The sequence below is a fragment of the Aulonocara stuartgranti genome, assembly GCF_965226115.1.
Source record: "Aulonocara stuartgranti genome assembly, chromosome: 23".
NCBI classification, from domain to species: domain Eukaryota; kingdom Metazoa; phylum Chordata; class Actinopteri; order Cichliformes; family Cichlidae; genus Aulonocara; species Aulonocara stuartgranti.
Genome location: NC_138958.1, coordinates 31,723,439 through 31,739,216, shown reverse-complemented (window position 1 = coordinate 31,739,216; position 15,778 = coordinate 31,723,439). Strand labels below are relative to the sequence as shown.

At 39.1% G+C, this 15,778-nt stretch overlaps 1 protein-coding gene across 5 annotated transcripts in view; it reads right to left on the bottom strand.

Moving 5' to 3' along the window:
• LOC309700148 (dedicator of cytokinesis protein 9-like) overlaps positions 1 to 15,778 on the bottom strand; it is a 67,509-nt gene that overhangs the window by 2,200 nt on the left and 49,531 nt on the right. For 3 of the 5 annotated variants that reach the window (XM_082523581.1, XM_082523582.1, XM_082523583.1), the window contains exons 38-51: positions 13,272 to 13,387; positions 13,059 to 13,196; positions 12,741 to 12,923; positions 12,448 to 12,561; positions 11,986 to 12,201; positions 11,828 to 11,885; positions 10,557 to 10,663; positions 10,286 to 10,408; positions 10,029 to 10,142; positions 3,005 to 3,151; positions 1,151 to 1,361; positions 581 to 771; positions 381 to 481; positions 70 to 208 (exon numbers count right to left, since the gene is read on the bottom strand). In XM_082523581.1, the coding sequence (XP_082379707.1) occupies positions 70 to 208; positions 381 to 481; positions 581 to 771; positions 1,151 to 1,361; positions 3,005 to 3,151; positions 10,029 to 10,142; positions 10,286 to 10,408; positions 10,557 to 10,663; positions 11,828 to 11,885; positions 11,986 to 12,201; positions 12,448 to 12,561; positions 12,741 to 12,923; positions 13,059 to 13,196; positions 13,272 to 13,387 (1,958 nt within the window). Of the gene's footprint in view, positions 1 to 69; positions 209 to 380; positions 482 to 580; positions 772 to 1,150; positions 1,362 to 3,004; positions 3,152 to 10,028; positions 10,143 to 10,285; positions 10,409 to 10,556; positions 10,664 to 11,506; positions 11,639 to 11,827; positions 11,886 to 11,985; positions 12,202 to 12,447; positions 12,562 to 12,740; positions 12,924 to 13,058; positions 13,197 to 13,271; positions 13,388 to 15,778 lie in introns of all 5 variants that reach the window. The other 2 variants (XM_082523580.1, XM_082523579.1) reach the window with 1 other exon arrangement.

The following is a 15,778-nucleotide window of genomic DNA, read 5'->3' as shown; positions in this document are numbered from 1 at the left end:
TATTTATGAGCCATCACATCTCAGAGCCATCACATGCTGTGATCATTCATCATTCTTCAGTGTTTCCACCTGTTCGTGCATGATGTTCGACAGCTCCCTCGTCAGATTCCTGTAGTTGGCCTTCATCTCATCATGATACTCTTGCTGGTCTTCTTTAATCAGCCGCTCATTAACGCTAAGCGCTTGACCGCAGGCGTCCACAAACTTCCTGAAAAGAGAGGCATGAAAAAACTCAAAGCAAAGCAACAAGCGCAAAATAGTAATATGCAATACAGAAAGACAAGCATCCAACCTCTGTAGCCAAGCTCACTAAGGCACAATGTAATCATAGTAATATTGGGTATGTTATAGTGTGTGGGAAGAAGGTTTTCTGTCAGTACCTAAAGACCTCTTTGAGCTGTTTGACTTTGTTGTCTGGATATTTCTTGGCACTGCTGCTGTCTAGGAAGGCTCTGGCATAAGCAAGAGGACCAGCATTTACCTGGAAAATCAAAATCAAAGACTGTTAATTCTAGATTAAAGGAATAAAATAATTATTGATAAAGTAAAAATGATTATAACCTTGTGATTTTGATTCTACCTGAACACTGATGCTGCCTTGGAGCTTGAGCTGCAGGCGTATCATGTCCACTTCAGAGGCCGAGCACAGCTGTCGCAACTCATTCACCTTGGCACTCATCTCATCTATGGCCACTTCTATGGGGCTCAGGTCGGTTTGGTGTTGGTACATGACTGCTATACGCTTCTTTACGTATGGGAAACAGTGGGTGGCTGAGTGAACACAGGATTGGAAGAGAAAAAATATCTGTTGTTAGCAGCAACATAAAAATGTCCTTTGAACACAGAAACAGTAGATTCCACAGTAATGCTGATAACCAGGATACTAAACACTGTAAATGGCCACAGCGGAGTCTCCACTATAGCCAAATCGGTTAGCATAATTATTAATAAGGCACCGTAAGAGCTGAACTTACTGGTACACTAATGAAACAGAACTAAATTCATCTACATAATTTTTTAAGTGATTTGCACTAAAGTGAGACACAGGCAATTGTAATCAACAATAACAGCTGACAATCAGGAAGATATAATTAAACTTTGGTTAATCTACTCTACATTTACAAATAGTTTCCATGATTGTATGACATACTGGTGAGAACAGTCCGCCGTTTACATTGCTCTTCCACCCCGCCCTGCTTTTTGCCTGACATTGTGAACGGTGTTTCAAACACAAAGCGCCAGATGTTGTGACTCTTCTCAAAGTCTGTCCTCCTGTCCTCCAGCTCCTTTTCGTCGAGGTAGGGCGTGACGTGAGTTACCTGGATATAGGCGTACTTTGAGTCCAGATCTTTCGGATTCACCTGTGGATGCAGAAGAAGTTTTTCAACATATTTTATTTGTGTTCAATCCATAATATTTATATAAGCTTACATGAAAATAAATTAGTGTGTTAACCAACCAGTAACGGTATTTCCCAATAGCAGTTGACATATAAAAGGTATATATTAAATTTGATTTCTTCCCAACTGGCTTTGTATGCTCTCATGTTAACATTTTAACAAAGGTATTGGCAGCTACACAACTTCATTTTTTTTTTTGAGGTTACAGGTTATACTGGCAAAAAAAATAACATTCACAAGTCAAGTTAGTGCAAGCTGAAAATAAATCAAAAGGTTAACTTTAAAAAATTGAGATTTTTTTTAGAATTCATATAATTCTTAAGCAAGATGGGTCTAGTCATTTCAGCACTTCAAAAGTAACCCTCAGCATGTGGTATGTGACCCAAAATCAGATTGAGGCTCATCAACAGTTGTCATAGTTATGGGCTTTCAATACAAACATTCACAGTGGTGGAGAGGGGAGGGGGGGTTGCCTTTGGGGCTTAGGTTACCAGGAGATATAGCATAAACAGCAACAAAGTACATTGTAGTGGATGAATAGGTGAAAATGTATTCATGCAGGAGAACGAGGTTTGTCTCCTATGTGAAGCCAAAAATTCAAAAACACATTTAAAAGACTTCATATATCCGGTTGTTCAGTGATGACGCAACGAATCCTACTTCCGGGTCTAAAGTAGTCTGCGTTTAATATGGCTTTTGTGTTGTTAACATGTTTAATGTTATGTATTTTCTTCTATTTGATCTCAAAAAGCTCCTAAAACAGTCAGTGATCACTGTTGACCTCCCTCGGCTTTTATTACCGCTAATCATTTATTTAAGCTCAGTTTTTAACACCTTAGGATGTAACTACAGCCCAGCCCATGCAGCAGTATACGAATGACTAACCTCGTATTATGGATGGATTATCTCAGTTGTTCTCCTGGCTGAAGTTTGGTCCTTTTATAGCATCCTGCCATGCGATTACATTTGTTCGTGACCACCGAGAACACTCACGTTAACTTTTATCGAGTGGAAAAAAGGTTAGCTTGTTTATATTATGCTAACATAGCTGTGTCGCTAGCGGTCACGTAGCACATCATTATATACCAGCTAGCCCAACTTCAGTAACCCTACAAACGTCACTGCTTTTTAGTTTTCTGTCTTCATTTATGCTGGAAGTGATAACAGAGCTGTACGTTTTAATTTGTTTCCCAAACCCCGCAGTCAGGACATGCTATATTGTATTTAGATAGAAGCTAGCAAGCTAACTCCCTGCTAACTTCTAACTCCGTTAAATGTCATAAATTCCGTTTTCATGGATGCCTGGATATTTAACTCAATTGTTACACCTGGTAGAGCAGAACGCTGATCATTTTATTACAGATGAAAGACTTTAGACAGTTTTTCAACTCTCAGTAATGCCACAGTGATCGTTTGATATATGGACCTGCAGCGGAGTTTAGGTCCAGACACGGCTAGTGACGTCAGACTGAACAACCGGATTCATTGTGAATTCTCTGAATGCAATGTGTACGTCAAACCTACAATAACGTTTTCTCAAGATTATTGCACAGTTACTAAGGTCTATCATACTGTCATCCAAACATACAAGAATGTGATCACACCTTGCCAGAGTCCTGAATAATCTTGACATTTTCTTGGCCAAATTTGTCAGAGTATAGCTTCAGGAGCCTCTGGGAAATTTCAGACAGTGGAGTGAACTTTGGCTCCTTGTAGATGTATTCTTTTCCATCCTCATCCTCAAAGAACCCCTGCAAAACGGAAAGATCAAAACTGAAATAAGATGGTTAAAGAAAATATCTGTGCACTAAAGTGGACCTATTGTGCTCATTTCAAGCTCCACATTGTTAGTATTGCACTGTCTCCTTATTGTATGACTTGATGGTGGATTTATTCTTTCAATTACAAGATGTATGAAGCAGTCTGTATTTGTTTAAAGGTGTTAACAATGACATACGTAAATTGAGCACTCAAAGCCAGTGACACAAACATTCATACAGCCCTTTATGTATACATAAACACTGTTTAGCATTGTCATGCTAAATGACGTGCCAATGGACACATTCGGAGAAACTCAGGATTGTAACCAAGGCCCGAGATTGATCCACCAAGCTTCCAGTTGGTAGATGACCTGTCAACCACCTGAGCCACACCAATTCAATTCAGTTTTATTTATACAGCGCCAAATCACAACAACATTCACCTCAAGGCGCTTTGTATTGTAAGGTAGATCCTACAATAATACATACAGAGAAAAACCCAACAATCATATGACCCCCTATGAGCAAGCACTTTGGCGACAGTGGAAAGGAAAAACTCCCTTTTAACAGGAAGAAATCTCCAGCAGAACCAGGCTCTGGGAGGGGCGGGCATAAACACACACACACACACACACACACACACACACACACATACACACACACATACATACATACAACTAGGGCTGCTCGATTATGGCAAAAATGATAATCACGATTATTTTCACTGAAATTGAGATCACGATTATTTGACGATATTTATTTCGTCCGCCAGAGCTTATATTATTTTTTTACATGCTGTAGTGCCATTTGTGGGAGCATTTCAAGTTGCTATACATCAATACAACTGTTATAGCCCATATTTTAAAAATGTGTATGCATTAAGTCCATAGTAACTACATTAATTGCAAAAAAGTGCAATAAACTACAAAAAAATTGAAAATCGTTTTTGTTTTGTTTTTTTACATATATTTCTACTTGGAGAAATTTAAGAGGTTTATCCCTCAAAACTTTAAATACAAAAAAGTTGCAAAAAATAGTTTACAACAACAGGAAATTTATTTTGAGTGTCTTCATAGTTTTATTTTTGGAGATACAGCAATTTTTATATACTGCAGGAAAAACAAAAAAACAATCCTATGATGCAAATTTGCAAAGAATGTGCATGTGCATCAAAATAAACTATTTCCAGCAGTGCAATTCGAGTTCTAAGGCCTACAAGTAAAAAACTACATTTTCCGCAAAAACGACGTCACTTGCGATAGTTCACGTTGACGTCTTTTTCAATGTGGGAAGTGTTAAGAACAGCTGATCGGATCGGCAAAGCGTGTTTCTGGAATATTATGTTTTTGTTCCTGCAAGCTCTTTTTATGCAATTTTTGCAAAGCTATATGTGGAAGGAAACCGTGACCGAGGACAAGCATAAGAAGTAAGTACAACTCCTCTGGTTTCATATGGAAAAAAATTTATTGTGCTAGCTTAGCGTTCAGGTTCTACAGGGATTTAAAAATAGTTACACAAAACGAGCATGCTGCTCTGACCGGCTTTAAAGGTTTAACAATAACAATGTATTGAATAATGACTTTAAAAAATAATATAAAATAGTGTGCAAATACTGATAACAGTGCAAATGTTTGCAATATAAGAAATAAATGAAAAATGTGAACTTTGCAGTGTTGCTCTGTGGTGCAGCTACGACACCATAGCAAAGTTTACACACTGTGTCTACTTGATCCACGTCTGACTCCGCGAAGCCATAATGTTTCCACACCACTTAAGTTTTTTTTTTTTACCTCTCTTTTCAACCAACGGCAGTCCACTCCTCTCCAAATAACTTCTGCTTAGCTTTCCGAGCTTCCCTCGGGTCCTCTTAATTGTTGTGACGCGTGTTCGAAATGCAGAGCAGTGCGCTTGATTTGCCACATGGAGCAGCGCGAGAGTAAAGCATGAGGGAGGGGCTAATAATCGGCTCAGTCATTTTTAATGATCGTTGAAAGCCCAGATCGTAATCGTGATTAAAATTCGATTAATTGAGCAGCCCTACATACAACCATCATGGAAGGACAGTATGGAACGCCAGGACTGCCATAATGAATTAATTAAATACACCATTAAATAATTAATTAAATGTGTCAATAATTAATTAAAATTGGAATTAATTAATTAAATAAATAGTTATGACACATGTAATTAATTAATTATTGACACATTTAATTAATTATTTATGTATTTCACATTTTAATTAATTATTGACACATTTAATTAATTAATTATTGACACATTTAATTGATTATTTATGTATTTCACATTTTAATTAATTATTGACACATTTAATTAATTATTGACACATTTAATTAATTATTTAATGATATATTTATTTATTTCATTTTGGCAGTCCTGGCGCCTGGCTCTCATCATGAAATAATTTTATCTGTCAGCCTCACCCATCAAACTCAGGGGGCGGGGTTAACGCTGCCCATGCAGCTTCTCTAACATTTGATTGGTTGCCGTGCAAAGTAAGTCAAAACAGGTCGATCCTAGATAATCGATTGCTTGTGTAGACTTGGGGCAGCCAGTTATCCCAGAATGCAGATCAAATCACAGGCCGTTTTTCTGTCACCAGCTACACTTTTAACAGTGTTTTAGCCGCGAATGTCGCGCCGTATGTCTGGTCAGGTTGTCAACATAGAACATGTTTGCAAAAGTGCTCAGATGTTTTCAGAGATTTCACTAGCTCTGCTAACAGTTAGCATGCAGAGCGCACCGAGGGGGTACATTAACCGGTTTGTTTACATATTCCACTCTCCGTGTTCCACATGTTGCATTCGCAGATTCTCATTTTCACCGAACGATCGTCTCTTTCCGCCTGGTCTTGTGTCTCTGTGCTTCTGTAACATAAAGAACGAGCTGACATTTTTCTCACGAAACCAGCGATCAGCTCAGCAGACCCTCAGTTTACCTGCATGCATCCTCCTCCTCATCTGTCAGCTGTTTAACACCTGCTGCTAATTCAAGAAACACGCCTAGTTACCTGGTGATAGTCACAGTTTAACTGCACAAGATAAGTAAATATAGTGTTTTCCCCGAGCGCAGAGCTGCTGGAGCTTGTTTCCTTACAGAGCACTTTATAGGCGAGCCAGCTTTATCAGCGGCTGATGTCCAATCACCGGCACACAGCTTTGAAACCTCTGCTGAGTTTTAGCTCTCAGTGGTTAAACGCTGGACTTCATTCACTCAGGTTCTGTCTGTCGGGTCACGTTTACTTCGCTGTTTTATTTACAACTGAGCAAATCGGTTTGGCTGAGGTTAAAGTTACGTTTCATAACTGCATAGTTTCACAGACGTTTAATGGTTCACTGGCACATGTGTTAGACTGAACTATCATCTAAATATCATCTGTTTTTTAATAGTTATTCAACTGTATTCTAAGCACCAGCTGTCTGTTAGAATGTGATTTTTTCTCTCTCTCTGTTGGCAGAGGTATAAAAATGCGCAGGAAAATCTGACGTGCATGGCAAACTTCACCGACGATATTTAGGGAGGAATAAACACACATCAAACATAAATGAACCATTTGCCTGTCTCCATAATTGAGAGCATTTTCTCTTCTTATGTCAACACTCTCTCTCTCTCTTTTTTTTTTTTTTTTTTTTTTGCTTTTTCGGTCATGTTATGTTTACCTGTCAAAGGCTTGTTACAAACTATGAAACACATTGTGCAGACTTCTGGATGTTAGAAGAAAACGAATACTGCTCATGAATGAGACTAAAGGCAGGAAGGTGTCCTTTAAAACTAAACATGTTAATAGGACCTCCCTGTTTATATCATAGTTTATGATATAGCACGTGTATTTCAGTAATAGCCTGCTGAGGCCACTATACGTGCTGGCCTCATATCAAATGTGAAGGCAGACTGAGTCTATGTTTGACGTTTGTTTATATCTAATCTTCCTTTTCAAACATTTAAACAGCAGCGAGTCTGCAGCTGAGGGAATACAAACTCAAATTGTCGGAACAGGTTTGCTCGTTTCTTGGATTCATTTGGTGATTTATTAAATGTATAACTGTTATTCTAATCTGCTGCTGAGTCTCTTACACTTTTCTTTATGCTGTATATTTTCACGTCTCTGGAATAGTTGGCAGTTAGATAGTCAGCTGGGAAACTTTGTGTTAACTCATGGAGCTGAGGATATCGTGGATATGCTGACCTCGCTGCGTGGTGTACAGAGCGAGGTCAGCATGATTAATATTCACAATAAAAATATTAGCCGAACATCATGAAGTCTGTATGTGTTTCATAGTGTCGAACAACCTTTGTACAGTTAAAGCCAGCAGTTACTACATGACGGAAACACCAACGTTATCTCTTTTATGTGTTTATACACAGGTCACGCTGATTACTGAACAAAAACCCAAAGATCAGATGTTAAACAGATTTATTTGCTCTCTCTCCTCCTTAAACATGTTTTTAATGTTAGTTATAATTCAGAATTGGCGACTGAAACACGTAGGACACATAAGAACATCAGGAAATAAAACACCGATAAATATAACCTCAGTAAAAGAAGTCAGCGGGGGTTACTACAGCTGTGTACCGGGGCCTGCGCTTTGTCGGTGGGATTGCTTGCGAGGCGAGCGGGTCTATCCCACGCTTTGCCGTGAGACTGGGACGACATCTCCGAAATCATCGAAACACTTTTGCAAAGAGGCTGTATCTTGACAAACCGACCAGACACATGAAGATTAAACCACTACATTCTCGGCTAAAAAAATATTAAAACGGTATTTGGTAACACACAAACAGGGTTTTTCAAAGCTCAGTTCTGTTAGCTTCCACATGCCGGTTGTTGTGTGCTAGAAACAATGGCCACCAGGCCAAAGCAATGGTTTTGACTCGATCAGCGTTAACCCCGCCCCCTGAGTTTGATGGGTGAGGCTGACAGATAAAATTATTTCATGATGAGAGCCAGGCGCCAGGACTGCCAAAATGAAATAAATAAATATATCATTAAATAATTAATTAAATGTGTCAATAATTAATTAAATGTGTCAATAATTAATTAAATGTGTCAATAATTAATTAAAATGTGAAATACATAAATAATTAATTAAATATGTCAATAATTAATTAATTAAATGTGTCAATAATTAATTAAAACGTGAAATACATAAATAATTAATTAAATGTGTCAATAATTAATTAATTACATATATCATAACTATTTATTTAATTAATTAATTCCAATTTTAATTAATTATTGCCACATTTAATTAATTATTTAATGGTGTATTTAATTAATTCATTATGGCAGTCCTGGCGTTCCATAGGACAGGCCCCTGCACAGTATGTACCACTGGCAGATAGAGGAGGTGGCTGATACCCAGAAATCCTACCAGTGGCTGGACAAAGCTGGACTGAAAGACAGCACAGAGGCACTAATCATGGCAGCATAGGAACAAGCACTGAGCACAAGATCCATAGAAGCTGGGGTGTGACTATCACACCAGGCAAGACCCCAGGTGCAGGCTGTGTAAAGATGCCCCAGAGACAATCCAGCACATAACAGCAGGGTGCAAGATGCTAGCAGGCAAGGCATACATGGCACAGATGTTCCTGTACACTATGTCGGCCACTTGGTTATGACGTTCCGAGTATAACCTGGAAGTCCCGAGGTCAAAATGGGAGATGCCCCCAAGGGTGGTGGAGAATGACCGAGCTAAGATCCTGTGGGACTTCCAGATACAGACGGACATAATGGTGGTGGCTAACCAACCGGACATAGTGGTGGTAGACAAACAGAAGAAGACGGCCGTAGTGATCGATGTAGCGGTTCCGAATGACAGCAACATCAGGAAGAAGGAACACGAGAAGCTTGAGAAATACCAAGGGCTCAGAGAAGAGCTCGAGAAGATGTGGAGGGTGAAGGTAACGGTGGTCCCAGTGGTAATTGGAGCACTAGGTGCAGTGACTCCCAAGCTAGGCGAGTGGCTCCAGCAGAGCCCGGGAACAACATCGGAGATCTCTGTCCAGAAGAGCGCAGTCCTGGGAACAGCTAAGATACTGTGCAGGACCCTCAAGCTCCCAGGCCTCTGGTAGAGGACCGGAGCTTGAAGGATTAACCGCCCATATATATATACATATATACATATGAGCAATAGGTCCACTTTAAGTGATTGTCATTATATACAGAAAGTTATCAAACACAGCAAACATTAGCTGATCACTACCGAGTCAAACAGATACAATCTATTTAATTTAATATATTCATACATGCGTAACAGTTACACTGTGGTTTATTTGTATAAAAGTAATAGTTGGAAAGGCTTCATCAATTAATCAAAAGAAACTTTCAGGGGAAAAATCACAATGGGATCACATATGACTGAAAAAAGGATGAGTTTCTGGATTTGCAAATGAAACAGAAAAGAGATAAAATGATATAAAAGTCACACAACAGCTATTGTTTTGTGACTAAGTAACCATGTTTTATCCACTACTGGTCAAAAAAAATCATGAAGCAACAAAAGCTTAAAAATCTACAGATACTTGATAGTAATTTTACAAATACTCATTAGCCCTTAAACAACGTAAAAAGGCACTGACATAGAGGAGGACTCCTCTATTCACTTACCGCAGCCTTAAAAGGAAAGGGAAAAGAAGAGAAATCTCAATTTAAAAAATAGTAGCGTTCCACTTAGATTCAAAGGTTCAGCTGTATCAGAGAGTGTATGTGTGTATGTGGTACTGTACTGCAAAAAACAATAAGATAAACACCATGCTTTTATGAAAACTGTGGACTGAGTCAAATTTAAGCTGAACTGAAAATTTTAATTATTATCATATTTATTTACTTTTTATTTTGTAAACTTACCTGTCCAAAAAAGGCCACTCTGAAGTATGTGCCAAGCAGTCTCTTGCCAGAATGCATTACTTCCATCACTTTAGTATACGCACGGTGGAGTGTATCATACAGGTGTGCCAGTTTCTGTTTGACAAATTCAAAAACAAATTGCAATAACTGTCACGCAGATGTTTTTATTTACAAACTGTTGTTGTGAATTGGCATTATATAAACAGAACAGAACAATTCACACTTTGTCTATAACTTGTGCTCAGTGTGCAGCTCACCTCAAAGTCTCTGCGCTGTTCATAAATGGGAATGATGAGCCTATAGACATCAGCAATGAGCTCATAACGCTCTGCCTTCCAGAGGCCATCAGCACACTCCTCCAAAAGCTCCATCAGCACCTCCTGAACACAAACAATTATCTTATCTTTAGAAAAGACACTGAGAAGTGGGACTAATGTTACTGCCAAAAAATATTCCTGAAGCCAATGACTAATTTTAAAAGGACATTCTATAGGCTGACATTCAGAAAAGATCGAAACAAAGTCTGACCTCACTGAAGTGAACATCCTGCATCCCAACATCCTCCATCATGGCTGCTTCCTCGTCAATGTTCGGAGTGATGACACGGAAAGCTGAGCAGCCCTGCCTGAACATGCCTGGCATAAAAAAGGTACACAGAGAGGTCCAGTAGAACCATACACTGATCAAGCATAAAACTATCACCACTGACATGTCAACCCTGTCATAGAAATTATATTCCCGGTTGGCTATGGCCATGGATAATGTGCCCTGCCATGATGCAAAAATAGTTCAGGAATGGTTTGAGGTTGGCAAGATCTCAGTCCAAGCGGATCTTGTGGGATGTGCTGGACAAACAAGTCTGATCCATGGAGACCCCACAACTTACAGGATTTTAGAGATTTAACATGCTGTTATGTGCTAGACTGTCTCAGGGGCATCTTTGCACAGCCTGCGCCTGGGGTCTTGCCTGGTGTAATAGGCCGGGCCTCTATGAATCTTGTGCTCAGAGCTTGTTCCCGTGCTGCCATGATTTGTTGTCAACACTCTGTGTTGTCTTTCAGTCCAGCTTTTAGGATTTGGTAGGATTTGTTAGTATCAGCCAGTGGTACATGCCATGCAGGGGCCTGCCCTTCCCTGATGGTTCCTCTCTCCTTCCTGCTCTTCTTTGTTGGGCTTCTGCTGCCCGAGGTATTCACTAAGCACACTATCAGTTGCAGATAAATTCCTGATGTACTCGTGGACCTTTGTTTGTTCTTTCATCCTGGTTGTGACACTCACTAATTATCAGCCACGTTTCTTCCACTTTTGTGTGTGTAGTAAGAGAGAGAGAGACGTGAAGGGTGAAGGCAACAGTAGTCCCAGTGGTAACTAAAGCACTTCCCAGGAACAACATCTGAGTTCTCTGTCAAGAAGAGGGCAGCAAAAACACGGCACAGGACCATAAACTTGAAGGATAACGATGAAGGAATATGACTCACACTGTTTATTTTTTACAATTATTGATGGTTTTAGAGTTGGAGGAATTTGCAGTGTATACAATTTACAATTTCGATTGCAGACATCCCCAGCTCGGACATATAGCTTTTTATCACGTTCCATAAATCTTTCATCTGAAAACAACAAGAGAGTTGATAGGCTTTATTGAGTTTATCAATCAATCTCTCCAGGATAATGTTCCTCTACTGCTGTAATGTTTATCAGAGATTCATTTTATGGCTTCTGTAAATGAGGATCATAAAAACATGTTGGAGTTCAAATAGTTAACTGCCAGGAGACCTTACATTATATCCTCAACTTACCTTTCCTCCAGAGATACTCAGCCACCAGAGCGGCAACATGCACGTAACACATAGCTGCCTGCAGGTGAAAAGCACAGACACAGTCACGAGTCAGAGGCTAACACAACAATGCCTTACTGCAGAAAAAAAGTCAAGGTATTCAATGTGACGTAAAATACCTCTGAAAGATCCCCATTTTTGTTGTGGATGCGAGCCATACTGTCCAACCAGGTTTTACGGAGCTCAGGGGTGCTGGTGTAGGACTTGGCTAAGCTGTATTGGAGATCTACCAGCATTTCCGGGTCATTTTCGTGCTCTTTCATTTGCTCTGTGGCCATCAACACTGTCCTGATGCGTTTTGTTAGGTCCTTCACATCTGAAGGAAACGCCGTGTGCTGCCCAAGCACAACAACAAAGTGAATGTTCAGGATTACATAAAGCAAGAAGCGGGTACTGAAATGTGTTTGCCCCAAAACAGGAGAAAGGCTGAAATGTATCTATTTAGCCACCTAGTAATAGATAGTATTGCTACATGTATGATCTGACCAAGTGTTAATCAACCAGTTTGGGACAGAAATAACTAAAATTATTCAACAGTTCTCCTGGTAATTTATTTTGCCTACCAAACTCTCATTCCTCACCTTGATGGTCTTGTCACTGTTGGCATAGTTGTTGATGATGGAGAGAGACTGCTGGAAGCGCATACCCCCTATGCCGATGACGTCAGCAATCAGCTTACTGACAGCAATTACCACCTGGGTGAATATCAACAAGTAAAGAGAACCTTACATTTAAGACTTCCTGTATAATACAGAGATACATCATTAACATGGTTAGCAGATACATCATAGATATTGTATGTAGATAAGAGACTAGAAAAGATAACTAAACATATAAAATGTCAAATTTAGACAGACACAAATGAAACGCTTACCTGCAGATGTGTTCGTACAAAGGATTTACGACCTGTGTAGTCGAAATTGCTTTTCATAAGAAAGTAGAGAAGGTGGGCAGCATCGCTACGGATGGAGCTCAGCTTGGAGTTACAGCACTTGAGAATTTCGTAGCAGAGAGAGGCACACATGTCGGCCCGGCCATCAAAGAAGGTGCAAGGGAACTAGAGGACATGGAAATGCAGCTGTGGGGTCATTTCAAGTCGATTTGTGGATATCAAAAAATCACAACCACATGGGTTACAACCCAATTCAGTCCCACCATGTTAAGTCAATAAACATGGAGCCAGATATTTCACCTTGTAAATGAAAGTCCTGAGTGAGGTGAAGACCTGTTTGAGAGCAGCCTCAGACTGAGGTATCTGCAGAAAACACAAGTGCACCTGGAAAACCTTCTTCATCAGGGGATTGTGACCGAGATCTGAATTCAGCTGGGTCTGAAAACAGGGAAGGTGAGTTTATTGGCTGAGCAAGATAATAAAGGGTGTCATGTTGGCTGTCTCTGTTAATACCTTGAACCCCATGATGAAAGTGTTGAGTGTGTCCAGCACAGTGAGACAGACCTCTGTAGACACACTGGCCTCTAGAAGGCACTGGCTGCTCACATCTGCTTCCGTACAGGAGTACGCTGCACAGAAAGCACATAAGCTACGTCTCCGATAGGGATAATGTTTTATTAGAGCCATAAAAAAAAGTGCATACCGTTGATTGCTTTATTGATTTAAATCTAAGACCAATAACGATTTGCCATGTGCTTGTATGGCAGACCTGTTGTTGATTTTGTCACCATTACCAACTCCACGAAGGAGTCAGTAAAAGACAAATCCGTTGCCGCCAAGAGCTCGGGAAAGCATGGCTACATTAATTCAGATAAACACAATATTATTTAGGTCCAAAAAATAAATAAAAATAATAATATCCTACTTTAACTACAGCAACATCTGCTTCATGACCACATTTTAGCACAGTACAACTCACCCCAGCTACACACAAAGTACTTTAAGTATACTCTTAAGCAGAGATGGGCATTACTGCGTTACAACGCAGTAATGCAGTAACGCGTTACGAGTAAAGTAAGGGATTACTATTGCAAAAACGGTAATTAGATTACCGTTACTTTACCGTAGGAACGCTGCGTTACTGCATTACTAAAACCGTGATTGTTTTTGCGAGAATGTCTCATGACCATGATGTATGCGAGTGCGACGTTCCTGACAACAGCTGTGTGCAGATCAACAATGGATAATATATCGAGTGCGGAGAGAGTATGAGCGTGCAGTGTTTAAAGCGTGGAAGTACTGACCTTACTTTAAGTTTGATTCCATAAAAAGTGACAAAAACATTAGTGTCCGTTGTGCGTGGGAAGAAAACGTCTTTTTACAGCGAAAAAAAACCCCTAAACTTCCGAGCAAGCACAGAGTGCGCTATGATGTAATGGGAAATTCACAGAGAAACTCGCGGATTCTTCAACTGACCGCTGTGGCACACCTGCACCAGGGTAAACCTCCGCCTACCCTACTCCTGCTTCACAGGTGAAAATAGAGCAAAAGGACCGCTAGTCTTTGATTTTATTTATTTTCTGCTGTGCTTTACTTACATCTATTTGAAAGAGTGAGTGTAAACACAAAAAATATATATATTTTATGTGCTGGAATGTGCAGAAAATTTTTGCTTGATGCATAAAGTTAAAAGACTAAAACAAGTTTTAAAAAGGGACTTTTCCATTTGATTACATTTTGTATGATGGATTATGTAGAAAAAGTAGAATTGGGCTGAAAGATCTATCGCTTTATCACCTCTTCAGGTTGTAAATCGTGTTTTTAAAAAGTAACTAAGTAATTAATTACTTTTGAAAATAAGTAGAGTAACGGGATTACTTTTTTGGGGAAGTAATCAGTAATTAGTTACTGATTACTTTTTTCAAGTAACTTGACCAACACTGCTCTTAAGTATGTTGAAATTCAACCTGAAAGAAGGAAATAACATTTCATACATACTCTAAGTATATACAGTACATTCTTGCCCAAATGATTACAAATAAAACATCAAAGTGCGCTATTACAAATGACTAGATAAAAATAATACAAATGTATATATTTTCAGTTGTGTCATTATTACTGAAATTAAATGACGTAAGAAGTTTTAGTTTAATAGTCTTGGTTGTAACCCAGTTAACTCTTAATAAATCAATTTTTTGAAGGTTAGGGGTGTTTTTCTACAAGAACAGTTGTAGTTCGTGTACTTAAAAAGTATAGCCTCATATGCATCATCATGCTATCTCAAAATCTGTTATGTGTGCTTTGCCTTCATACTGATTCTGTCTCGTTAATGATTTACTTTTATATGCTGGTAACCCTACATGTAGGTTTCACCTGAGTATTGGAACATCAAACACTTTGTTTCCGGCATTCCGGCATTATGCCATTCTTCAAATGTTTTTAGAGAATAAAAGCGTTACCTAATGATTCAACAAAATAAAACGACTTCCTCATCTTTTTTGAAGATGGAAAGTTCTTAGAGTTCTGTGTCGTTTGTTTTGGTGAATAATTATCACATCAGTGATCATTTCATTTGTTACCTGTAATACTTTAAATGTATGTGTAGTTTCTGCTCATGTTCAAAACATTTAAGACAGATGTGGGATGATTTTTAGGAATCGTGTACATCTGTACTTGGAAAAAATTCTGACTGAAAACACAAAAAGAACACAAAACATTGCCTTAAGATTAGTTATCAAATTAGCAAACAAGACCTCTAAACTCAAAAAACGTCGATCACAAATTCTTCCTTTTGGTTTTGCCAAATGGTGGGACAGAATTCCAAGACAGATGGAAAAAACCAGATCATTAGTGACATATCTTATCCAGCACCGATTGCAATTCATAGATTATTGTCTATAAAACAAAAAAAGAGAGACGTTGAGCTTGACCTTGACAGTTTAGGTGAAGAGCCATTAGGTGATCATCATGTGCAAGTTTTGCTAAACCAGTACTGTACAAAGTAAATTGTGGCCGGGCAA